Source organism: Heliconius melpomene, chromosome 1 (genome assembly GCF_056956725.1).
Source record: "Heliconius melpomene rosina isolate 202511_hmr_F chromosome 1, ASM5695672v1, whole genome shotgun sequence".
Lineage (NCBI taxonomy): Eukaryota > Metazoa > Arthropoda > Insecta > Lepidoptera > Nymphalidae > Heliconius > Heliconius melpomene.
Window position 1 is genome coordinate 6510645 of NC_140389.1, and position 27025 is coordinate 6537669.

The 27025-nt window shown below is 33.7% G+C and overlaps 1 protein-coding gene across 2 annotated transcripts in view; it reads left to right on the top strand.

Moving 5' to 3' along the window:
- rau (RA domain-containing protein rau) overlaps positions 1-26793 on the top strand; it is a 61788-nt gene extending 34995 nt beyond the window's left edge. Inside the window, exons 1-4 of one of the 2 annotated variants that reach the window (XM_085196442.1) lie at positions 18874-19013; positions 21311-21567; positions 24943-25120; positions 25560-26793. In XM_085196442.1, coding sequence (XP_085052568.1) covers positions 18948-19013; positions 21311-21567; positions 24943-25120; positions 25560-25853 — 795 coding nt within the window. In that variant the 5' untranslated portion in view covers positions 18874-18947 and the 3' untranslated portion in view covers positions 25854-26793. Of the gene's footprint in view, positions 1-18873; positions 19014-21310; positions 21568-24942; positions 25121-25559 lie in introns of those variants that run through there. The other variant, XM_085196433.1, reaches the window with a different exon arrangement.
- Positions 26794-27025: the final 232 nt, after the last annotated feature.

Below are 27025 nucleotides of genomic sequence, written 5' to 3' on the forward strand. Positions count from 1 at the left end.
CACAACGACCTCGATAGTGGAACGTTTGACGGTTAATGCGATGGTTGTGGCTTCTATTCCAACTTTTGGGAATTATTATCTTAAAATTATTATAATGCTCTATCTCTGGTAAGACAGGCTTTTGACATATTACTATCCCATATATTTCAGCTTATATTTTTTTAAATGAATAAATATTTTTTTAAACATTTTAATCATGAACTCACAACCTTCGCCCTACAACAAACGACAATTAAAATTAATTTTATTTAATTTTTTTAAACAAAGGCTCGATTTTCATACAGATAAAGAAGTTACAATGAATTTTCTTATCATTTTATTTTATCGTAATTATAATTAATAATTAATATACAATAGGCGTAGTTGCACGGTCGTGGTTGATAACCTTTGGCGGTACATTTCACGCACTTTAGTTACGCTAATTCGGAAGTCACATATATAGCGCTCCTATTAAGTTAAATGTTAATAGTGATGTACATTTTACTAGTATAAATAACGATAAATAATTTTATATTTATTAATGTATTTGTTGAAGTAAGAAGGGCTAGCCTAGTGATAAGTTTAAATATTTTTAAATACAAACGTGTCTTTACGCGATCGTGATGCAGTGGTACAGCGCTTGAATGTAAACGCAATGATTGTAAGTTCTATTTTTGCTCTGATTATATTTCAGTTATTCTCATTTCCCCGATCTGCTGACAGACGGCGTTTAATTCCGTCACTCAAAAAGCTATGTCACAAAAATTGAGATAAAAGTTGTGAATGCTGCTAGGACAAGTGTGCGATGTGGGAAAAAGAAAGAATGAATGAATGAATTTTCATAGCTAGGATTCAATCTATATACAACTATAATGTACCCACCTGTATGGCATTCTCAGTAAGGTACCTAGCGAAAAAATATTTAATTAGTAACAATTTAACACATTATACTTAAGTACTCGCTCTTAATTAACATAATATTACAAATTTCATATATCTAATATTTCCGGTAGAGTGTGTTAGATTTGAGTTTTTGTCAAATGCGAATGAAAGTGCCGTTAATATTTTGCTCCAATGTATCCTGTTACCGATGCAAGCTAACTTTCACTAAGGAACAATTTTAATAAACATTAATGCCTAATATAATTTTATTAACAACAATTAATATGTACCTACATACTTAAGTCTACTTTCGAAATTCTTATTTGTAATGTAAATTTATTAGTTATAAAAATAAGATGACATTTGAATTATAGCATATTGACATTTTTTTTATTTGACAGGGACAGAGAGAGTTTACTGAAACAGAATTTTACTAAAAGTAACAAGCTGAAAATAAAAAAAAAACATTTTTTATAAAATTTCGTTATATCGATATCTATATTATGGTACATCACAGGCCCGGATGGGTGCCGTAGGGTGGCGGGCCCTTTATTTGTGGTCAATTTAAAGTGAGAGCACGGACGGAAGTCCCGTCCCACCCGGATATACAGATGCGTACAGATTGAGACAATATGACATCATTATGTAAATCAACTTTTGGTTACTGAAGTGATTTTGCTGGGTAGGCAGAGGGAACCATAATGAATATTAATGAATATTCTTTGATTCTCCGTTTTCCACTTTTATTGTATTTTTACAAACATTGCATGTTGAGTATAGATCTCATGCCGAGCTTGCATGCTTTACCAGGCTTTAATAAATTTTTTGTGAAATAACTGCAGAATAAACTAGTCAATCATTAGAAGAAAACTAAAATAACATTAAATATCTCAAAAAAGACAACAAATAATTGTCAAAATTTTCCAGAAAATTAATTAATTTTCTCCCGCAAATAGCTCAGCTGTAATAAATAAATAAGCGGGATAAAACTATAACAATTTAATCGCTTTTTTTCGCATGAGAAACCAAATCTTACCCATTTTTGTTTAAATTCCTTCCAGATAAATATCAGTACAGCATAACTAAATACTCCCAAGCACAGAGAGCACAGTAGCTAATTATTACTTAAGTGACGTAAAATAGTAAGTAGCGGGCTAGTGGCACGCGTCGGTCTGTGACCTCGGCGTTCTGAGAAACGTCACGAGGTCCGGACGTTCGTCATTCCGCACAATATATGGTTTTATCTGCAAAATTAAGATGTTAATTAGAGGAAATATTATATAAGAAAAAATTAAGAAAACATTGCTAATTAAAAAAATGGAGAAACTAATTTAATTAAAAAAAATCACGTTGTATTCCTAAAGAAAAAGGGTAGCCGCATCTCGTTACCTAAGCGAGAAGAAAAATTCTTGCCCTTGAGTAGAAATCAAACCCGTAATCGTCGTTACAGTCAGTTATGGATGATGGCAGATGGTTTAAAAATAAATTTAAAAGTTAAATTATACACAATAATCTATAACAGTCATAGTAAAACTGTTAAATCTAGTAACCCAATTTAGTAAAACATAAATATTTTTTTATGTTCATTAAACATTCAACGTTTATTTGTAAATAGCTCGGCCTATCTAAGTGAAAATATTTAAAAAGTCTAAAACAAGCTAAAGAGTTTGTTTGCGTGAACGCGCTAACCTCAGGAACTAATTGTTAATCGTTTCGATGTAACCCACTGTGCCTGCGGTCAGAGTTCCACACTTACATTGTATCTCAACTCTTAGCTATTACCATTCGACCACGGGAGCAAAACCGCAGGAAAAAGCTAGTTTCAAATAAAGCTTAAATACTAATCTTTATTTATGCATTTCGTTCTTAGTGTCCATAGAGTATTGTGAAATGTACTAGAGACTGGATATTTCCTAGAACGGCGAGGTCATGGGCGTACGTTTGCTCTAGTTGCTGAGATATTATGGTTAATACCATTTGAATGTTAGGCAGATAGCTATCTGAGGTATTGTAATGAAACTAGCTGTAGCTCGTGACTTTGTCCTTCTGGACTTTATTACCGGTAAACCTAAAATCAAAAGGAATAAATTGATTATTCGCGTTCCCGTTGGTATTTTAGGAATCTAAATATATATTTCTTTAGCTTCACGCTGTATCCCGCAAATAGTAGAGTAGGCATAATGAACCTGGAAACCTAGTGTTCCATTCTTATTGCAATCCCAAGTTTTAGAACTCGACACCACACTTTCCCTCCTTATCAGTGCGAGGAAATAAAGGAGGAAAAAGTTTGTTTAGTTGAAGGCACCAACCTCAGGAACTACAGGTGGGAATCGAACCCATAACCTGTCACCTTTACAGTCACATGCTTGTGCTCCTGCGTCACGACTTGCCTGAACTGACTGAAATTTGAAATGACTGTTCTTACTATACTTAGTAAGTATACCTAAACACCGTAAGTACAAGTATCCGTTTTTTTTTTACTTTTGTTGGATATAAAGTTATAATTTAAAAAACAGAGCAAAGTTCTTAAAGAATCCGGATGTAATAGTCTACTATCAATCACTACGGTATTTAATGCGTCAGACTATCACTGTCCTACAAATGACCTCGTTTGTAATAAGCTATTTAATAACAAAGGTTCCCGCTGTATCCTGCACATAGTAGAGTAGACAGAGGGAACCTAGGAACCAAAGGAACCAAGGAACCACTCCACCTTCCGTCAAATTCTCGAGGCATTGTATATGTATTGATTAGCGGAACTCAACGCTGCGTTTGCCTCGTTACCAGAGCGAGGACAAGAAAATAACTTATTCCCTCGAGTAAGGATAGAATACATAACCGTCCCGCTTACATACAGACTCTGCACCGCTGCGCCATTATGGCTTCCTTACATATTTTCTAAGGCATTATGCGTGAAGATAAAAAATAATAATAACCCATTAAATCATTTCAACATACTGTTATGAACTACCATTATAATAAACATGTGGTGCTCTAAATAGTACAACCCACTATTAGTTGCAACTTTGTCGCGTTAACACTTTGCAAAAGATCGTTTTCAGTACACTTAAGATATAAGATAACTTGCTGTGATATAGTTCTATGTATTTACTACATAATCGCTCTATTAAAAAAATATTATTGTGGATTCAATTCCCACTGCTATAAGCTTTGCCTATCCTGCTATGTGCGGGATACAGCGGGAACCAAAAAAAGAAATATTAATATTATTCATTCCAATGCAAAATACTATATAAGGAAAATAGCATTGTTACGTACCTACTGTAGATACCTAATACGACATCGCACTTATATGGTAAATGATTCATTCGCTAAAAATTTTAATCCTAAAACGGTAGGTTCTTGTGAAATTTTGGTTGACCTGATTTAGTCTAAGCAAATTCAATATAAAATATAAAAAATCGATTTATTTTCATATCTGAAGGCTACAATTAAATTAATATACCCCTGTGAACTTAGTTCTTAGCTGCTAAGCAATTAGTAAGAAATTATTACAGATAGATTACAGGCCATCCAAGACAAACGTGAGGTCGACAGGACCCCAAGTGAAATACCAATAAGATGGTACAAGTAATATGACTTATTTATGACTTTCTCCTCATATTTCCAAACTTCAGAAAATTTAATCTTGCATTTTGATGCTATTCTTTATTTTAATGTAATCACTTCATGCTTCTTTGCTTAACACTAGCATTCTTTGACTATCTTGTGTCGTATTGTGCATCTCACACTAAAGGCACCGAAAACTAAACATCTCTCTTTTCTCTCTATCTTTTTAAAATATCTCATCTATAGACAATTCATATTAACTTTAAATATTTTTTTATAGATTTCCACATTTAACATAAGGCTTCACAATCGGTTTTACCAAATAACGTGTCGCAAATACCTATTGCTTGAATTCACAAAATCGATTCTCAGAATGCATTTTGTAAAGAAGTGAATGTCAATCGATAAGTCGTTGTACCTATATCTTATCTACATTAATACTTAAATAGTAGCTTTTTATTATTAAATTTTTATACATATTTTACAATAGGTTTTTAAGCAATATTGCTGTAAACTTTGCAACCAAATCTGTTTAGTAGTTTTTATGTGACAGTAGCACAAACATCCATCCTCACATTTTTTATAATTATAATATTAGCAGGACATGATATGGCTAGGACGCGGCGGAGTCTAACGCCGCAACATGTCTAACCACGTCAGTGAAACGAAAATATTTGGAATATAAATCTTTAAAGCAGTATGTACTTGTATTCTATAGAAATAGTTAATCTACAGCGATGCGTAGATGAAGAAAAAAATGTATATAAGAAGCTATAGAATTTGATACTATAATATTATATAGAAGTTTGGTCCAAGTATGGTCACGGTGAGAGGTTTGTCGGAATGTACGCACCGACCTCAACGCCACTCAGCCGTGGAAACCCGAACAAAGTTTAGATAGCCAACTCGAGATGAGAGTGCTTAAATAACGAGTAGAAAGTTGATTGAGTACAAAAACCCATGGTTTTAAGTAAAATACTTATTTAGAAGTTACTTTTAAATACATAAAATACTTATTTAACTGTAACTCTTAATTGGCTCATTGGTTTTAACGATAAAGTATCGCTGGTCATCTAAGTTGACAAAAAGGCAAATCAGTAACCTCGTTTTCTACTAAGAAAGCAGCCATAACATAAAACATAAAGTAATTTGGCATTTAGAATGGAAAACGATTCGCTGTTAATTGAGAGTTAATCAATAAAAATAAAATAAAAATATTAAATCCGGTAGTTAAAGAAAGTAAAGATGTTGTAAGTTTTTATAATCAGTAGGTAAACTCACGAAAATTCCAATGCAGTGAGTTCCCCCGGAAAACGGAGAAAAGGGTCCTAACACTTAGGCAAATATAGTATAGAATAATAGACTTAAATACTGGCTTAACACTTTTACGCCATGCCAATATTTATTAACCGCTCTTAACTCTGAGATGGATGTCGAGATGCCGTTTTACTAATGTATTATTTAAAACGGCTTCTCAAGATCGGTGCTAAGCTACCACTGTCCATCCCGCTTTGCGGGAATAAGCGTGAAATTGATTAATTCCCAATCTGCAAAAGTACATACTTACGTGCATATATAATTACTATACAGTTATATCATATGCCACCTAGTATAAAATTTCTAAATTATCAACCTTTACAAACTAAAATTAAGCAATTTGTTTATTTTGCGTAATAGGTAAAATTTACTAAACAAACATCGGTATAAATAATTAACAGGTTCCGACGTAACGTTAAATTCACCTACGTATCGCCCATGGACCACCTACTTAAGAACCTTCGCGGTATTCGTAAATAAAATCGATGAAATCGTAATAACGAATTTCATTCGACTTTGCTTATTTATTATTGTTGTTTTCATACATTAAAAAGAAATGGTAGAGAAAGAGAGTGGGAGATTTTAAATTTGTTAAATTGTTGCTACTAAAATATTATTGAAAAATAGTAAATTTGTAAACTTTTAAATCTAAAAGGGTAACTATTGAGTTATCGTCATTTTTTGTCTTCTATCAGATCTGAAAATTAGTAAATTAATTAAAAAAAATATTAAAATATATTAAAAAAAGATATTAAAATTTATCAAATATTTTCCAAATTATTATTGACCTTATTTATATAGTATGCCGTTTAATTATTGACTATACGTAGGCATTTTGTACGCAAAAGGAAATCGTTATTAAGATTAATCTTGGTTAATTAAAATACCGACGCCCACAGCAGCGCCGACGCAGATATAACATCGAAACACTTGCCCTTTTCTCAATAGAATACAATATGCTGGTATAAGATATTTGGGACTCAATTATTTTTCGGAAGAATGAATTATTTTCACTAGGAGGACTGAATTATTTTTGTTTTAGTACTTAACAAGAAAGTGGAGAATGGAGTGTTTTAACACTACGTTCCCCCTGCTGCTACCTATTAGAAATAGCAGGGTTCTTATGCGTGATAAAGCATACAGCTTAAAAAACATTTTTATCAGTCTATTCTGGCTAAAGGAGGATGATTCTAAACTGATGAAAAATAAATGACAATGTTATTTATTATTAGGTCCTTTGTATGTAAATAAGTTAATATTAGTAACATTTTATTTATGAACTATATTCTGAAAATGTAAAAAAATGTTTTTTTTTTTTTAAATGATAAATGGCATTCTTAAATTCTAAATGCGCTATTGAGTTCTGGCACTCGACAAATATTCTCTCGAGAATTGTATTTTAACAGTAGGTTCTCTTTGCTTATCCTTCTACATGCCCTTCTACTGGGATATAGCGTAAAGCTGTACAGCATGTAGTTAAGGTAGGATTAAATAGATATTATGAATTGGTATATAAATAACATTTCTCAGTTGACAAGATAATGTGATGTTTAAATCCAGTGCAGGACAAAAAGTAAAGAGAGTGGTCCGCAAATGCTAATGAATGAATGCCTTCTGAGAACTGTCCATTTGGTTTGTACCATCTTTTTTGTTTTGTGATCTGCGGCGTCTTTGAATTTTAGGGTTGTTCATGTAAATAAAATATTTTAAATTTACAAATTAATACTATTTTAATATCATTACTACATTAATATTTTTATATTAGTGAAAAGTATAATCTAGAAATTATATTTAATAATCATATTTTTTATGATTATAAAAAATAAGGAATATTTATTTCATTCATAGAATATTCACGATGATCGATTTTTTTTATTTTTTGTATTAGTAAAAACTTTTTACACGGATTTATTAACAAAATTACTTACCATACCGTATTTTATCAATAAACTACAAAAATACTTTATAAAGTGTTCTACTTTATTTCTAACACAACTCTGAAAGCTGTAAATCTTTGATCCACTTAGTTCGGACTTCGATGTATCGACCTTTGGCTTCTAAAAAAAATAAAACAGTGTCAGATTGCAACCTTTTTGGTTAGCGCCTTGACTTACATGACTTTATTTGTTAGCAAAATGGCGTCATTTCGCGCCTTTTTTAAAACTAAGTGTTCTAATATAAAAAAAATATCTTTAAAAATTTAAAGACTATATTTTTTGACAAGTTTTAATGTAAAATTTAAAATATCTCTCCCGTTACTGAGTGACTGGCAGACAATACACACTTAACACAAATATAGAAACTTGAAATTGGATTCAATTTCAACATAGTGTTAGGGAGTGTAGGAGGTTACTAAGAGAGAAGCGATTTTTTAAAAGAAAACGAAAAGAAAAACATGATTTTCTATTTTACGCATGGTGCACGTAAATCAATAATTGAAATAGATTTAACCAGCCTAGAAAAAATATCTAAAATAGTAAAAGGTGGATATTAATATTTTTTTCAAGGTTTTAAGCCCATATACCGCCTCTATGCTTGAAGATAAAAAAAAATCAACACTACATACATTGAATGCCGTTGTGCTTAATTCGAATAAAGTGTTATCAAGTGGCTATCAATTTCCGCCTTCTTACTGGAGCGTTGTTGTAAACAAAGACTCACACAATTATTTCCTGGTATAAAAATATTGTTATTTAGTATAAATAGTTAAAATTGCTATCTAAATATAATATTAATATCCTATCCTATCCTATATCTTATAAAACAAAGTCGCTTTTTGTGTCTGTCTGAACTTTCTAACTCTTCTTCTTCTAAACCACCCAACGGATTTGGATGCGATTTTCACCATTAGGTCGAGTATTTCTCAGGGAAGGTTTATATATAGTTTATTATTTGTACATTCTTATGTAAATCAACATAAATACGATAAATGTGTATAAAGTCCTACCCGTTGAGACACTTTCGCGCTGCTCTAATGGTAAGTACTACATGAAAAAAATGTACTGGAGTATTGTTCCTCTTAATAAGATCTACAAAAAAGTCCGCGATGGCATATTCGTATCTTTTAAGAATAACGTGTAGTGAAAGAAATATGATATTTCTGTCTAAAAATAGTAATTTCAATATATTTTTTATTGTGAGGGATATTTTTCCATAATGGTATTAATCCTTATCCTTTAAAATACTTTATTAAATTTCTACGTTAAACGAAGATAAAATTTGCTTTTTAAACTATTTCGAAATTGCGAATAGTTTTAAAGAAAAACGCATTTAATTATTGACACATCACGCCGTTCACACATCAACTGTATCGAGTCAAGTTTCACTTATCCCTTACTCTCAGCATATAAATAAGTACATTAGTTACGTTGGCCATTTAATGTAGATCAAAACTGTCTTTTCTGTTTTTCATTTTAATAAGTACTTTAGAAGTTGTTACAATATCAAAAAATCCTTGCTGCGAAACGCGCCTCGCGACGTTATGCTTATACAAGCGAGTCCGCCGCGCCCGCCTGCCTTACACGCATCGGTGGTTCAGTGGTAGAATGCTCGCCTGCCACGCGGGCAGCCCGGGTTCAATTCCCGGCCGATGCATTCTATTTAATTTTCGTCACAGGCAGCCACGTAGTGCTTGCTTTTCATCAGGGACAGAATACCCTCTTCAGCATTAACCACAAGCTCGAAAAAAAAAAAAACCCGCCTGCCTTTATAGCAACGAAGATTTAGATGCGTTTGCACGTATTGGATAATTCGAGTTGAATGTATTATTTAATGTCATTTAACTATCTAAAAATAGTAATTTAAATATATTTTAATAAGTACTTGAAAAGATTAGTAGCACAGATTTAAAATTACGGTACCTACTAAAAAATCCTTGCTGTGTAAAACAATTGGAAAATCCTTATTGAAACTACGAAAATGCGGGTTGCATTAGGGTTTAATTAATTTTCACATTATCTTAAGTGCTTTGCAAACAAACATTATATGAATAATCCAGTAGTAAAAGCGGGCGAAGCCGCAATAGGGTCGCTATTAAAATTATAAAGTTGAGTTTAAACTCTACTCAATCATGTTACTTTGCTGGGAAAGGGCAGAAATTTCCTGAAGTTAAAAATCAAAAATCTAAATAAGAATATCCTTTTTAGGGTCCCGTACACAAGGGGTAAAATGGAATCTTATAAACTTAGGATTCTGCTAATCGTCCGTCTGTCCTCAGGTTGTATCTTATGAACTTTGATGGTTAGACAGCTGTTTTTAGAGATGATGTATTTCTTTTATTGCTGAAAACAAAATAAACATAACAAATATTTATGGTGGCTCCAATACAACAAACGTCATATTTTTGCCAATTTTTAGATCACTTTACGGAACCCTTCGTGTACGAGTCCAACTCGCACTTGATCAGTCTCATAGACGGCAGTTTTGATAAGTGTTTTCAGTCAGTCAGTCTTTTTTTATTAAGCTATGCTAAAGCATCGAATTTATTGCACAAAGAGCTTAGTTAGAGATTACTTGTCGTATCGAGTAAACATCCGCCGATAAGGCAGCGGAAAGATATGAAATAACCGATTGATGCTAATTTTACCCAACACATTTAAATATACCATTTAGGCGTCCGGTTTCAATGACATTCATATTTTATGGTCTTGAAATTTGATAGTTTACTCATTTGTTTCAAAGATAATTAATTAATATAATGGATGAAAAATTGTAGAAATATTTTTTTTGGTTCACGCTGTAATCCCTAGGCAGAGGGAAACCAGGGATCAATTGATCGGCGGTACTCAACGCTGTGCTTTGCCTTTTTACCAGAGCAAAGAAATAAACATATTTCATTGCTCAGATTGGAATCGAATCTACAACTGTCTCGTTTATAGTTACGCGGCACCACAACGGTTGTCGACATTTATAGCAATTTTTAAGACCAGACGACCACGTAAGCCAAATTAACGACAATAACTCATAATATAATCTAATAATATATAATTATTCTACCACAAGCTGGTTGCCATTGCGTTGGTAAGTTGATACTGAAGGTAATAACAAAGGGACCTTGTCCTCACTCACGTTCATGCCTCCTAACCACACTACTGGAAATAGAAAAGATCTATTTTTCAAGATATGTAATTTAAGCCTTGTTTTTTATCTAGACAATATATAATAGGTAATATTTTGTGAAATAAGCAAAGAAGGCAGCGATCGGTTGTGGGTTCGATTCCCATTTGTGGGAGTTATTTATTTTCATTTTGTAGCAATTATTTTGCACCTTGCAATTATATCTAAGTGTTATTTTAATGAGCAATCTATAATAGTATAAAATTTCATTTAATTCCATTCAGTAGTTATTGCGTGAAAGGGCATAAACCTGTGACTGTGAAGGCGACAGATTGTACGTTCGATTCCCACTCGAGCAAATGAAATATTTATAATTTTTATTTCCTCGCTTTACTAACAAGATAAAGCGTTGATTTCCGCCACTCAACACGCATTGCCTCCAGAATTCGACGGAAATTGGAGAACGAAAGTGTTTTAATGGGAACGGAGTGCCCTGACACTAGGTTCTCAGGTTCCCTCTATCCCTGCTGTACAGCATAACAGGGTGAAGCTAAAAATGTACGACTAGTAGGCTAATATAAGTGATTTTTCAGTTTTAAATCTTTAAAAATACTTAGGTGCAGTGAAGTCGAACAGTATTTATTAAGAGCTAGTCTCGAATAGGCTGGCTTAGGTTACCAGTTTAAGAACGTATGCACATGCATTTAACACTTCTTCGCTCAATTACCTACAGTAGTATAATTTGTAAGGTAAACATAGATTGAGATATAATCAGAAATGTAGGCACGTTTTATTATTATACTATACTGTTTCTATAAGTTCCTAAACTAGTATTTTATGTTGTAAAAAACAGGCACAGTGTCTGAGTAAACGTGACGGTTTTGGGTTCTATTCCCAATCGCTGGTGTGACCCCCGAAAATGAAAATTAATCTTTTCATTCGTCTCTGGTAGATAAAGCGCAAGCTTGAATTCAAAAATTGGACAGAAAGTGTGTTGCGAGTTCTCTTAGCACTGGCTTCTCTCTGGCTCTGGGTAACTGTATGCGGTGCTGATGTAACGAAGAGTGGAGTGTCTTGACACTCCCGTAAGTAGAGAGAGTAGCTAAAGTAGAATCTATAAAAGAAGAATGATTGAAAAACCAGTAGTGCAGAACTATTTTCTCTATAAAGTGTTTTTTTTTTTCTTTCAAAGCGAAGTTAGATAACTCCAGTATGTTGTAACCTGTAATACATATTTTGTAAGAACAAATCGACGTCTTAAATCCAGTTAAAAGTCAATAAATTATATATATTATACAAGTGGAGCACTCGACGGCAGCCGACCGAATATCACTTCTATTAATATTTATGATTGTAAACGAACGTGACTCAGATCGAAGGAACTTTTAAAATAAAAATATGACAGAAGTACTAAAAAATTCTGCCACTCATCACGCACTGCCTTCAGAAATCAGTAGAAAATGGGGAACAGAAGTGTCTCAACACTGTGTTCCCAGGTACACTAGATTCCCTCTGCATAACTCTGCTATATGCGGGATACAGTATCAAACTCGTCAAACTAAAACGATGTTTGTGGGTTCGATTTCTACTCGGAGAGACTAATAATTTTTAATCCACGCTCTGGTAACAAAATTAAGAGCAGCGTTAATTTCCGCAACTCACCACACAATGTCTCGAAAATTTGGCGGTGCGAGGAGAACAGAGTGTCTTAACACTAAATTCCCTACTACCTACTCTACTATATGCGGGATATATCGTGAAGCTATGTTAAGTGATCTATAATAATAGACAATCAAGACAAGCTGAAATACTTGCACAGCATCCTGTACACCTGGAGCTAGCACGTGCTCGGCTTGGGGGGACTTTTTGTGTTTTTTTCCCCAACTCTTTAGTGTGCGGTTATTTCTGACGTTGACATATGTTTTCTACGGAAACAGTAAACACGTTATAACAATTTAAATTATTATATAAATTGTATTGTTTTGAGATGCGGTCATTAGTTGCATAGAATTAGGGTGGGGAGTGGTTTAGTATGGGTTTAAAATAATATTTATATTTAAATAGCTTTTTTACAGGAAACAGTTAATTCAATATTTTTTGATTCGTGAATTTTAATAATTTCAATTTAAAAAAAGACACTAATAATTATAATATAATAAATACACTCTAAATCATGAATACATGTTAATCTGAAATTAATGTTAATTTGTACATGTGTACAAGAAGTATTTACTTAGATATTTTTTTGTATTTCTTCACTCTTTTAACCCACTTCTTCCACTCAATCTTAAGAATAATATAAATAAATAATTTTATTATACGATATTACAATTACTTAAACCTTCCCCCTAGTGGGAATTGAACGCACGCATCTTATTTAGTCAGGCCAATCCCGTTCAAGTCCCACTGCGCCATCATGGCCTTAAAAGAAAAATGTTCTATTAAATAATCATAAAAAGAAAAACGTTCTATTAAATAACCATATTTTTTGCGTATTTGAACCAGTTATGACCATCTGTCAACTATAACACTTACCTATTATACTCCACACCAGGTGAGATGAATGCTTTTTCCCTTTGCCATATTTGCATTCCTTCCATTCAAACGGAGGCATTTATTTAAAAAGCTAAGTACTTATTGTAGGATTGAAAAATAAATTTTATAAAGACCTCTTGTACTCGGTTTACTTTTTTTATTACTTTTTTCAATGATTTATGATGAATATGACTCTTCCACTTAATGTAGTAGACATTTATGTTACTTTTTTATACCCTGTGATTTGTTTTTTTTAAAGAAACTAGGGTTAAGATCTAGAACTTGAAGTTACTGCCATCTGCGGAACTTGAAAGATAGATAATATTTACGAATTAAAAAAATTCAAGCAATCCTCGGCCAGTCGGACTGTGGCGGGCCATAAATGCAAAATAATTGTTAAGAAATAAAAAAATAATCCTTTGCCTATTTATACTCCATATATTTTAGAATACATTCATATATACATGAGACCAGTAGTGGCTCAAAGGCACAAACGTGCGACTGTAAACGCGGCAGGTTGTTTGTTCGATTCCCATTCGAGGAAATGAAATTTTAATATTTTCGCGATATCCGAGTTTTAATACGACCGGAGTGTCATAACACTATGTTTTCAAGTTCCCTCTGCCAACCAAAGGGAACGCTATGTCCGAGAAAGACGTGAAGCTAAAAAAACCATATAGGCATAAAAAACAGATAAATAGAAAAGACTAATTATAAATGAACAATGTTTTTAACTGTTATCACAACACCGTAAGTAATTTCTTTTCAAAGATCTATTTTAGTCTCATACAAGTGGCTACAACTGTTTCAGGCGCCCAGCTTTAGCCGAGCTTTTTGGAAAATACTCGTTAACTTTTTTTAGTACACGTAAAATTCTTTGTTGACTTTGAAAGAAGAATAGATGTCTATTTGAGGAATACTTCTGAGGGAAAGGATTATACTTAGAAGTTAGATACTGTTGAGTTTTTGTTACTTGAGCGGCGTAACTCAACGCCGCTTTTTATACACGTGTATATTATATAAATAAATGTTTTTAACATCACCATGATAGTTTCGATTTGGAGACAGTGCTGATAAATATTTGAAATTTGCAGAAATTTCTATTATTTTATTTTTCAATTGATCGAAAAAAAATACAAAAAAATAATAATTAAAGAATCAAAAGAATATAATACTTAAAAACTCTGCTATAAAATGAACACGAAATTAATTTGGAAATGGTGGCAACAAATTATTATTCTGTATAAGCAAAAAATGGAGAACGAAAATTCAAAATTATTATTTAATAATATATAATATTATACATTAAGTTTATTTATATAAAAATTCAAAATAACAACAGGACGCCCTAAATTGAGCGAATGAGGTGTGACGACAAGCCAGGAAATTAGGAAATGTATGGAATACGCTCGAATTTGAACCTTGTTCTCTTCATAATAGAGGTGACAGGTTAATTAATATAAAGAGTTCGGTTAATTTGTGTATCCGATCCATTATAATACTACAGTCGTTTGGCATCACAAAACGCAAAGTCGATGTGCTTCCTATAAATTTATTTTATGTTTACATTAAAGGGATTGACAGATTTTCTTTATTTGCTTTTGCTTTACTTCTGAGACAGAGTCTGTAAAAGAGGCTGTTGCCGACATTGTGTGTTTAGTAACGGAACTTAACGCCGCGGTTTGCCTCGATACCAGGGCGAAGAAATTAAAATATTAAATATTTCATGTTCTCGACTGGGAATTCATTTTTTTGTGCCTCTGCGGCATGACTAGTCTCTACAAAATTTTAAACGGTATTAATTGATAAGGAAATTACTATATAAGGCTATATTAATTGTGTGTAATAAGCGGAAAGAGTAAACGCGTGCGCTAATTAAACAGTTTTTAACGTGACTATATTTAAATATTTTATAGCTTCAATAACTTATTTTTTTTTAGCTTAACATTGTATCCCGCACATAGCAAGGTGAGCAGAGGGAAACATGAGAACCTAGACATCTAGAACTTTAAAACACTCGGTTCCCATTAGGATACTTCCATTTCCCACATTCCGCCAAGTTTTGGAGGCTTTGTTCCCATGCGTGAGAATGAATTATTTTCATTGCCTCGCTATGGTAACATTTTCCCGATTACAGTGGGGGTTCACCAGGGCTCGGCTCTTAGTCCGTTCTTGTTCAATGTAGTGCTCGATACTGTCTCGGCTCACATCCAGGACCAGCCTCCATGGCTGATGATGTATGCCGACGACATAGCACTCATTGCCGAGAACCGACTGACGCTGGAGCGTAAAGTGAACCTCTGGAAGGGTACGCTTGAGAACGGCGGTCTTAAACTAAACGTGTCGAAGACAGAGTACATGGCCTGCGGGAGCCGGGACTCGAGCACCATCCTTATAGGTCCTGAGCCAGCCGTTAAGTCGGAGAAGTTCAGGTACCTTGGATCCGTTATGCACGAGTCTGGAGGCATCGACCACGATGTCCATGGCCGGATAAGCGCTGCCTGGGCCAAATGGCGGGAGGTCACTGGTGTGGTCTGCGACCGCAGAATACCGCCCAAGCTCAGGGGGCTGATATACAAGAGCATCGTCCGACCGGTTCTTTTATACGGCAGCGAATGCTGGCCAGCACTATCTCGGCACACTCTGGAGCTTCACGTCACGGAAATGAAGATGCTGAGGTGGATGTGCGGCGTAACGCGGTCTGACCGCATACGCAACACATTCATTCGAGGTAGTCTTGGGGTCCGTGACGTAGCGGATAAGCTCCAAGAGCGTCGCTTGAGATGGTTTGGCCACGTTACGCGCCGGCCTAAGAACTATGTCGGACGCAAGTGCCTTGCTATACTAGTTCCTGGGGCGCGACCTCCCGGACGCCCAAGGAAGCGCTGGTTGGATGTCGTGATGCAGGACATGAGAGCCAATGGTCTAACCACCGAGGATGCAAAAGATCGTGCAAAGTGGAGTAGGTTAAGTAGGAAGGCAGACCCTGGTAATAGCCGGGATTAATGCCAGGAAGAAGGAAAGGCCTCGCTATGGTAACACTATAAACGGCGTTGAGTGCCGCTAATGAACACACAATACGTTGAAAATTAAGCGAAAACTGGGCACTATGTTTTATCAACGAAAACGGGAAAATGATAATAATTTAAACATATAAGATCAAACCCACGACCGAAGTATTTACTGTTAGGCGCAGCCTCGTTGCGCCATGGCGTCCAATTTTCATATTTCATACTAAATAGTTCAAAAACCTCAAGAGTTCATCACGTCAAGGTAAAATATCGATATCAAAGCTAATTAAAGGTTAGATTAGGTTAGTTAATAGAGCACAGTTAATCGATTACCCCAGTAATCACCAACATCTTCCTAATCGAATTTCGAAATCGAAATCTCGTAGAACTTATAACGAGGGGACAAGGTTCAATTTTAGATTGATACAAAAATTAAGATGGCTTAAGCTCACTGTTAAAATGACACGCTCTGTAATATTGCAATTTTTTTGTAACAATTATAATATTCAGAGCAATTTATAATATTAGTTATGGAATTATATCTACGATTGAGTAATCTTGCGAAATTAACGAAAATTTTATTTATTGTTTAGCGTGACAGTGGATTCCGCAGGAAAGGCTGAGGAATTAAATTTTAACTTACCGTTCCCTACGGATCGCCCATAATTTGAGACATTGTGTTATATTTACCAAGTGAGTAAATGAAAATAACTCATTCCCCCAAGTAGGAATCGAACCCACAACGTTGCGTTTACAGTCAGATATTGCCAGATATTGTCAGTCAGATATTGCAGCCACTGCGATATTTAAAACTATAATTTTCTCTAAGCATTAACTTACACAACTTAACGCACATAAAATAAACGTATCTAATAAAATAAATAGAATGTGGAGAGCTGAGTGTCTTAGCAATGGATTTTCTCTGCCTATCCTGGTATATCTAATTTCGCTGGATAATCCAGAGGAATAGATTAATATATTTAGTACCTTTTGATATGTTTGTGTATAGTGACGCCATCTCTGACATATACTCTGTACTATATGATCTAAGTACTTCGCGTGGTAAACACGTGGTCACGGCCATGGTCAGTGGGTCGCTGATATAATTAAATATATTATGGAAATTTCTTATTTGCTATAATTTTGTATATATATGTTGTTCAATTAAATTAAATTAAATTAGGATATAAAATAATAAAAATATTATTATTATTAATAAACAATATCAAATATAATAAACAGTTTCATGCTCTATCTTCATATAGCAGGGTATCTAGTGCTAATAAGTAACGTTTTCTAGTTTCCACATGATTTCTAGACTTTGTGTATTGAGTGGCGGAACCCAACACCGCGTTTTAACTTCTAATTGAAATATCTTTAATGTGTATAGAAATATAAGTACTTGCAAGAAATTATTTGAGAAATGTTTTACAAATACCTACTGTGTAACCCAATTCGAAAGATAACCTTTAATGTAAATAAAGATAAAGTTAATATTCGCCCTAATTACAATAATTCATCGAATCAATATGTCACCTAATTAATTATTGTCAAAATACTTGGGTATACATATTTATATTATATTATGCAAAAAATCTTCATCACGAAAGAATTGAACTCGATACCATTGCGTATAGTAATAGCTTTTACCTGCGAAATAACGAAAATATATGACACTGCGAGGCCATCAGGAATAGTGAATACGACAGTTATAGGTTCGATTTCTTCTCGAGGGAATTAATTATTTTATTATCAATCAATTATGCAATTTTTAAAAAATTGAGAACGAAGTGTCTTAACACTAGATTCTCTCTGCATACTCTCTCTCTGCTCTAAGCTGGTTATAGCGTGAAAACGGAAAAAAGTAGTAATAATTACATAGACTATTAAATATGGACAGAACTGATCAAGTAAGGTTACTTATAAGGAAAAAAAGTTTTTTTTTTTTCAATACAAAAACTCGCATTATTCATAAGAAAGCTCATCCCAGCTAAAATGACATGCAAGCTCCCATCCGAGAGTTGCATTCCACTTGTTTTCCGGTATCGCTTTTTCACTTCCTACCGAGTCGATGTCCGCCGTACAGCGGTAGAGATGACCACTTTTACCGGCGATTTCTTGTATCGAATAATTATTATAATGTTTTTGTTGATTTTATTTTATAATATAATATGGATTTTATTACAAATAATTATAATTATAATATAATAATTATTAAATATATATTTTAAAATAGATATTTTTTTGTCTATTCATCAATTAAGATTTTATGAGGAGGTCAAACCTAAAAATAAACATGTTTACGAAGAATATGCATAGGCATTATGAAAAAAAATATATACAAACGATTGGTATAATTACAGAAATATAAAAAATGGGAGAAAAAAAGCTAAAATCCCCAATTTTTATACAATTTTCCACCATAACCCCATTTTTCCCGTGTGAAATCCCCACAACTACATAATATAGATCGATACCCCATAGATCCATGGGTTTCCTGTAGGGAGCAGGTGAACCCTTAGTTTCCGTGGCAGTGCGTAGGGCGTAGTTCCGCAAAACTCCTCAGTTACACACGCGCTGTCCAACTAACCGCGCGTCATGGCTGCGCTTGCGCCGGTGCCCGCTCCCCGTACAAAAATACCTTTCCACCCACACTATATACATGTAAGTGATAAATTATTATGTAAATTTAATATTTTTAGTAGTGTTTTAATAATTAAATTGTAGTCTCAGTTTGAAGTTTTAGCTTTGTGCGACCCAAAACGCGTGGGAACCTGATTTTCTGCAATCCTTGCATTCTTATATGTCGAGTAATGATTTTATAATGCGGTTATACTTTGTGTTTTTTCGTTTTTGTTATATAAAAGTTTTAGTTTTGCTTTTTCTTTATGAATATATGAATTGAATTATCAAAGTTAACTAAACTTATTAACTAACTAAATAAGTGCTAGTGTGGCTGAGAATATCTCGAGTTAGCTTTATGTAACTATTTTATTGAACATATTAACATGAAATAATAATAATGTTATTTTTAAAGTTAGTGTACCTGTGTATATAACTTGGCATATCCTCAGGATTTGCGGTAAATCCTGTCGCTGTATAGGGGAAACCACAATTGCAAGTTTTAGCATTCTTTTATTAAAGCTTCAGTTTAAAACTAAATAACTTTTTTAGATTTGTATGTGGACTTATTGTTTTTTAACAATCCTACTGAAACTCATAGGTATATATTTTTGAAATTCCCAAATCGTTTTTAAAATTTTCTTACTTTTTAGAATCTCATTATTCCTACAAACATAATCAGTAGGCACAGGATGCAGGCATAGCGTCTAATTTTAAACGTTACGGTAGTAGGTTTGGTTTCTTCTCTTCTTTTTTCCATTTCCAAACTCTCTCTGCTCATAAAATAAAGCACAGCGTCACTATGTTATATCACTCAACGAAAGATAGAGAAAGCACTCAACGCTACAAAAAAATAATCTAAAAGTTACACGTTAAAAATTCAATTTACCTCTTCAATTAGCTGACCGTCGAGTCAACCTTTTCAATTCAAGTTTTCAGTGAAGGCTATACTTAAGAATAGTTTTTGAATTTCTCAAAGTAAACAATGGACCTCGCTGTGCAAATCACAATGGCGCGGGCGTACAATGACGTACATATATACACAGTATTATGCTGTTTAGACGGCTATATTCTAGACAAGCTTTTACTTGGGTTTTGCTCGCGTAGTTAGGTAAATGAAAATAACTAAGAGTTCTGTTTGAAACACTCCGAGAGCTTGAGGTAATTTTGACAAGAAGTACAGTGGGTTGCATAGAGACGATTTATATGGTAAAATATAAGCCATAGCCTCCTAGGTAAAAAGCCTATGTAATATATATATATATATATATATATATAAAGATGCTTTTAAAGTAACACAAAAATATATTTTTTAATTTAGCCTTTAATTAGCGTATTATTGTTTTATTCTTGACTTAAGCCCGTTCAGCCAAACAAACTGTAACTTTATAATATTAGTATAGATTACGGATAGCCTTGCTGGTTGGCTTATGCAGTGTTCACTGTACGGACAAGTTTGTAGGATTTGAAGTTAGAATAGAAAATGTTTTATTTTTCTTGCAATCAGCTTCACGCTTTTTCCCGCATAGCAGGGTGTGAAGCAAAAAATTAAGTGTTGAAACACTCTTATTACTCACTTTCCTAATAATCGTAATTTTCGAGACACTATGTACTAATCGGTCCTTTAGTTTAAACATACATACTTTTTATACGTACTCTCTTGCTTGCATACTTCAAATCGATTACTAATTTCCTGTGGGGGTTATGCTAAAGGGCTCGAATCTAATTATATAATTATTATTTACCCACATTCCTCCTACATTACACAGATGTTGGTTTATAATTGTATTACTGCAGATTTCTTGCATTTTTCATACAATATTTTATAACATATTGGTGGACTATGTAATAAAATAAAACTGGATATTATCACCCACATTTTGACATGTAATAATCGCATCATAATGAAAATTAGCAGTAATACGTGGTTTGGGTGACAATATAATATTTCTTTATCATAGACCTGGTCTGATGATGAAGCCAGAACTGAAAAAATATTAAGAATTAAACAAAATTAAAAATCATCTTTGTTTTTGTTTTCTCAAATACCTTGTGCTTCTTCTATTTTTACCTATATAGTATATTCTATTGTTTCATATATGTAATGAATTGAATTATTCAAATAATTCTTCAGTGAGTATGTAAGCCTTACATTTTTTGAGCACTGAGCTTAGTTATAGAGGTCGTTGCGGGTCAGCGCCACGGCGTCTATCTGTATACGATTGTGGATTCGAATCCTAATCAGGTAATTAGATATTTTTATATCCTCACTCTGGTAACATCCAATTTTTCTGCCATATGCCATTTTTTTTTAACCTAAAAATTATTTTACCTTCCAGACAACGATAAAAGTATACGCAAGATGTCTCCGGCCGGACATCGAATACAAGACCCTGTCAGTCACATGGGGTACCAGGGCTAAGGAAGTAGTCGCTACACTCCTAGGAAAATTCAGGATGCGGCACCGTGACCCTAGACTATTTTACTTGAGTATGGAAGTTAGGGTCAGGGCAGCTGGACTTAGGACCACTTTGGTTCTGGACGACGATGCCAGGCCGGCAGCGTTACAGGCGTGTCATCCGAAGGGATATTCAAAGTAAGTGTACTCTTCAAAGTTAACTAGCTTATTAATGCCGTCAGGTAATAACAATATGGTTTTTATGACACGTGATGACATGACACACAAGTGCCTGAGATAACTCTGACCCCAGATGGCTTAGCTAAGTAAGGAAAGTATGTGGCACAGTGGAACAGTGTCTAATTGCACGTGATTGTTGTGGATTCGATTTCTCTATGGAATTATTGTTTTTTTATTTTAGTTATTCGTCCCGAGAAGGCATATGCACTATATCTACTAGAACGGTTTATGAAAATAACTCTTTCAATTAAACCATTAGCATGGCGTCCATATGAAACTAGGTGAGCAGTGAGAAAGGAGTGTTTTAACACTAAGTTCACTCTGCCCACTCTTTTTTATGCGGGACAAAGCGTGAATCTGTTTTTATTTTTCTTTGTTCCACTAACAACGTGTCACACAGTGTTTTCGATAATATATTTTTATCTAACCAAAGGACGCGACTATTAATCACCTTACAGGATACGACTTTATTTAGATTTTTTCTATGGATTTAAAATTAATTGACTACCATGTTTAGTTTAGGTGTAGTTATTATTTTAAAAAAAACTTTATAATCAAAATAGAAGCCCTACTCAAAGACATCAATTAGATTTTAACTAATATTAAATTTCGGATTGAAGTCGTTCTTCGCTCGGCAAAATAGAATTTTTATAATTCAATAAAGACGCAATGTCTTGAAAAGTGACAAGCGGAATGTCCTACCATTAGGTTTTCTCTTGCCTCATTCCTATACGATAAAAAGGGTGAAGCTAGTTTTTTAGTTATTAATAAAACAATCTATGGAAGAGACCTATAAATATATAAATCAGATACCGTACTCAAAGACATCAATTACATTTTAACTAGCATTAAATACATTGATGTACATACCTAACTATTTGCGAGGTTCTAACTATGATTGTATGAATGGACATCTTGTAATTTTATTTTAATAACGTAATATATAAATCATTAAGTCGATGGGAATACTTAGAGAAATTTAATGAAATAATATATTATTATATTTAATGACACTACTATGGCTTAGTTATTAGATTTCCAATAGGTTGCGATATTAGCAGATTTAAATTTGTCTTTATAAAAGAAAACTATATTTTTAGCAAGATATAAGCAAAGGCATACTATTGTTCATATGTAAAATATATGAAATATTAGTACTAAGTGAAGATAGACCACACAACCGTCGCGCTTACAGTCAGATGCTGTTTAGGCACGACGGCCTCAGAAATTAAAAATAATAAAGTAATAATTTATTATTTTTTAATGTATTCAATAGCGTGCAAACGTCAAGGCTTAAATCCTTAAATGACTAATATTAAATTGGGACAAGAGTATAATTGTTAAAAGTACGTAACTAAATTGATAGTTTATAGTGATTGCTATGTAATTTACAGTTAAAAAAAATATTATTAAATAACGTTGTGGTTTTTTTTTTATATTCGTTGTTATTTTTGTAAAACAGTGCCTCACTGTAAGGGTGGTTGTGAGTTCGAACCTACTCGGAAGAATAGATATGTTTAAATTATTTCGATTTTCCTGCGCCAGAAATTCTTTCCCTGTGGTACGAGGCCGTAGTGGTCCTGGGTCCAATTCTCACTCAAGGAAATGAAATATTTAATATTTTCGTTTCCTTACCTTAACTGTATCCCGCATATACTTGAAGTAAGGGAAATTCTGTCACCCAAGTGGGAATCGAACCCACAATCACTGTACACGGACAGACGCTAACCACTACGCCACGATAGCCCTACATTTTAATATTTGTGATGATTTTAAAAATATGACTAGATATATTTAGATAAGTACATAATAAAAAAAAAATATCGTTCCACTTCAGTCAGTAAACAAACAATACACAAATGTCAGAAACTCGATACATTTGGTCAATAAAGGGCCGAGTTTTTACAGTTTTTTATTACCCACTAGCTAGCTAAGTTTAAACTCACCGGAATAGACGCCGGAAGGGGAGACGCTTACACAGCGACGATGGCCGGTGGTCTAAATTTTTACAAGTTTTTTTCCCGTTGTGGCGTAGTGGCACGTGTGAACAGTAAAACGTGGTTGCAGGTTCGATTCCCAGAAGGGGGAATGATTAATATTTGAGCACTTGAGTTCTGTCGTTAAGCATTGTCATGTAAATTGGGTAAAAATAGGGACTTTTTCTGATGTCAAGTCTATGTTTATTTATGACGATACCCAAGATCTCGTGATTATCATATATCTTTCAAATTTGGACTGTATGTAATTTCGAAAAAAATGGGTATTCGTAATTCAGTTTCGGGAATCGAACCCGCAACCTACACAGTCAAATGTATGAATGTAAAAAAAAATATAATTTTATTTTTAAAACGATGATAAAGTTTTTGTTATATTATCTTACGATATTGCAAGGTGAACAGGTCTTTTTACGACTGTTGAGCTTCCTGCGTACAGAGTTAGCATTTTTGCATTTAATATGACAACAAACATATTAAATGATCATTTTAGTATCTCCGTATTTGAATGTCTGGTGTCTAGTAGAAAAAAGTATAAGTAAATATTTGTGATTCCTTTGTGACCCATAATTTCATGTTTAATGTTTTTAATAAATCTGTAGCTGTATATAAATATTTATTTATTCTTATATATAAAACTATTCCTTTATGTAATTGGAGTTAGAAGATTGTTGTTACCTACATGCTCGGGGAGAGTATGGGTATTGAGAGGATCTCGATTTTTTTACCAGAATAGAAATAAATGAGATTTTAAGTTTTACTTTTTAAAGACCAGTCAAATTTGCAGGCGATGACCAGTACTAATATAAAGTCTGGAAAAACAAATCGTTTTGTCTTACTAGACTAGATTCCTTCTTTACGCTATAATGCGTAAAGCTAGGACTGTTAAAAAGACTTTTAAAAGGGCGCTGTAGACTTATATTACGAATTTACGAGCCACAACAGCACACAAAACATAATAAATTTCAATATAACTCAAGTGGATCGTTACAATCTATTTAATTTATTGAATCAAAATAAAATTTAAACAATTTTACTCTGTAGCCCGCATAAACCAGGGTGGGCTGAAGAACAATAGTGTGGAAACACTCTGTTCGCTTTATGAAGCCCGATATTCAAGATGTTGCGTATTGAGTGAAGGGACTCAACGCCGCGCTTTATTTTTTTTTACCAAAAAGTTGAAATGGAAGTTATTCATTCCATCGGGTGGGAATCGAACCCACATCCGTTGCGTTTGCAGTTTGCGTGTGCTGTAAAATATTTCTAGTACTGCACCACAGTGGTTTTCATCCATATTGTTATCATTGCTGTTACTAATAAATTCTTTATATCTTTCCAGATTTTCCTTACAAATGCGTCCAGGCGGTCTTATAAAAATATACGACTCGGCGCTCATGTCTTCATCCAAATATAAATGCTTGTTGACCAGCGAGCGTACGACTGCTGATGAGTTGCTGGCTATTCTACTGCACTGCTATGATTCTACGGAGGGCGTGGAGAGATTCTCGTTATATGAGGTAATTTTACATACTAGTATCTAGTATTTATGAGGGCAGTCGTGGCGTAGGGGCACAAGCGTGCGACTGTAAGCACGACAGGTTGTGTTCGATTTCCATTTAAGGAAATTAAATATTAATTATTATTTAATATTCTATTTTTTTCGCTCTGGTTTGGCAAAGAGCGACCTTGTCTTGTGCCACGAAACACACAATGCATCCAGAATTCAGCGGAAAGTGGAGAACGGGAGTACACGCTTGGCTCCCAGGTTTCCTCTTGTAATAAATATATTTTAATTGCTTCTCCAGCAATATTTCACAAACCGCTTATACTTTTGGTAATTATTATCTATTTCTTTCTGAATCTTATTTATGATAAGAAATATCTCTTAAATTTCAATACAGCACCAAAAATCTATTCATAATTGATTGTTATAATATTTAATAACTTATATTGCAGGTGTGTCCATCTCAAGAATACGAACGGAAGTTACATCCAGACGACCTCCCCTTGATGGTTCAGCGTGCGTGGCCTCAAGACAGCGACTGCCACTTCCGGGTGCGACGGAACCCCCGCGCACCTCCTCTACCCCCACGATCTCTACCCCTCCCCCAACTCGAGGATACGGATACAGAGCCATCTCGAGCACTGTCTGCTCTGTCCCTAGAAGCGGATGACAAGAAATACAGTCCAGTTTACAAATTCCCCAGTATAAATTATAGGGAAACTAAAAATGATTATCTATATATATAGCAAGCTTCTATCAGCGGCTTCGCCTGCCTTTTTAGAAACCTGATAATTAAGAAATATATATCTTAAGTACGGGAAACTATTAACGTCATGGAATATAAGCGTATAGCCTTCCTCGTTCACTGGACTATCCAACACAAAAAGAATGTATTCATTTGGAACCAGTAGTTCCTGCGATTTGATTGGACTGCAGTATGTAAATATGTGTAAAGTGTATATACGGTCGGACAGGGTGCTGCGAAACCAAAGAGGTTTAAACTAGTGCGGTGTAGTAAGGTCATAGTAAAATAATATATAGATCTGTCTATATGTATTGATTTTAGTTATACCGATTTTGATGAGGTTTTTAATTTAAATCTTTTTACTAAATGAAATAATATTGTTTCTTCTTCATATATTTGTTGTATTAAATATGACATTTGTATTCTTTAAATGTTAAGCTACAATTCGTATATTTTTGTTTTACGCGTCTGTGGTGATCATAATATTTAGAAAAGATTTTGTAAGTATAAGCGATACCGTTGAAAAATTTTTTTAATAAATACCCTAAAAACGTTATATATATATATCCCTGCAAAAAATATATCATGTTTTATGATCACCACATACTGTGAAAGAATAAATAGTTAAATTAAGAGAGATTAATGTTAAAAAATCTGTGCTTCATCTTGATCCTAATATTAAAAAAAATACAATAAAAAAAAAGGTTTCTCTAGTCTTCAACAGATAAAAAAAAATCAATCAAAAACAGTGCACAGTATTTATACAGTATTTTAAGCGAAAATCGCTTGTAAATTTTGAAAACCGCTTGTAAATAGATAATTAGCTTAGACACCAAAGAGGCATATGGTAGAGTATTTATCTGTTATGTAATGTGATGTTTAATTTATTTGCGGCCATCGCTCGATATATCGCCTGTAATAAATAAATATGTTTTATTCTATGTTTGTTGGTTTTATTTTTTTATTAATAAAATTATTATTACGTTGAGGCAGTTGTAGGTTTGATTCCAATTAGAGGTTTGGCCCTGATTGCGTAAAAGACAGACAGACAGACAGAGTTACTTTCGAATTTAGGTATAGATGGCACGTATAAATCAAAACACCTTAGTGAAGTTTGAAATGAAAGTAGTCCTGTTTTCTCTTCTTCTATAGTATTGAAGTTAACAAATAAAA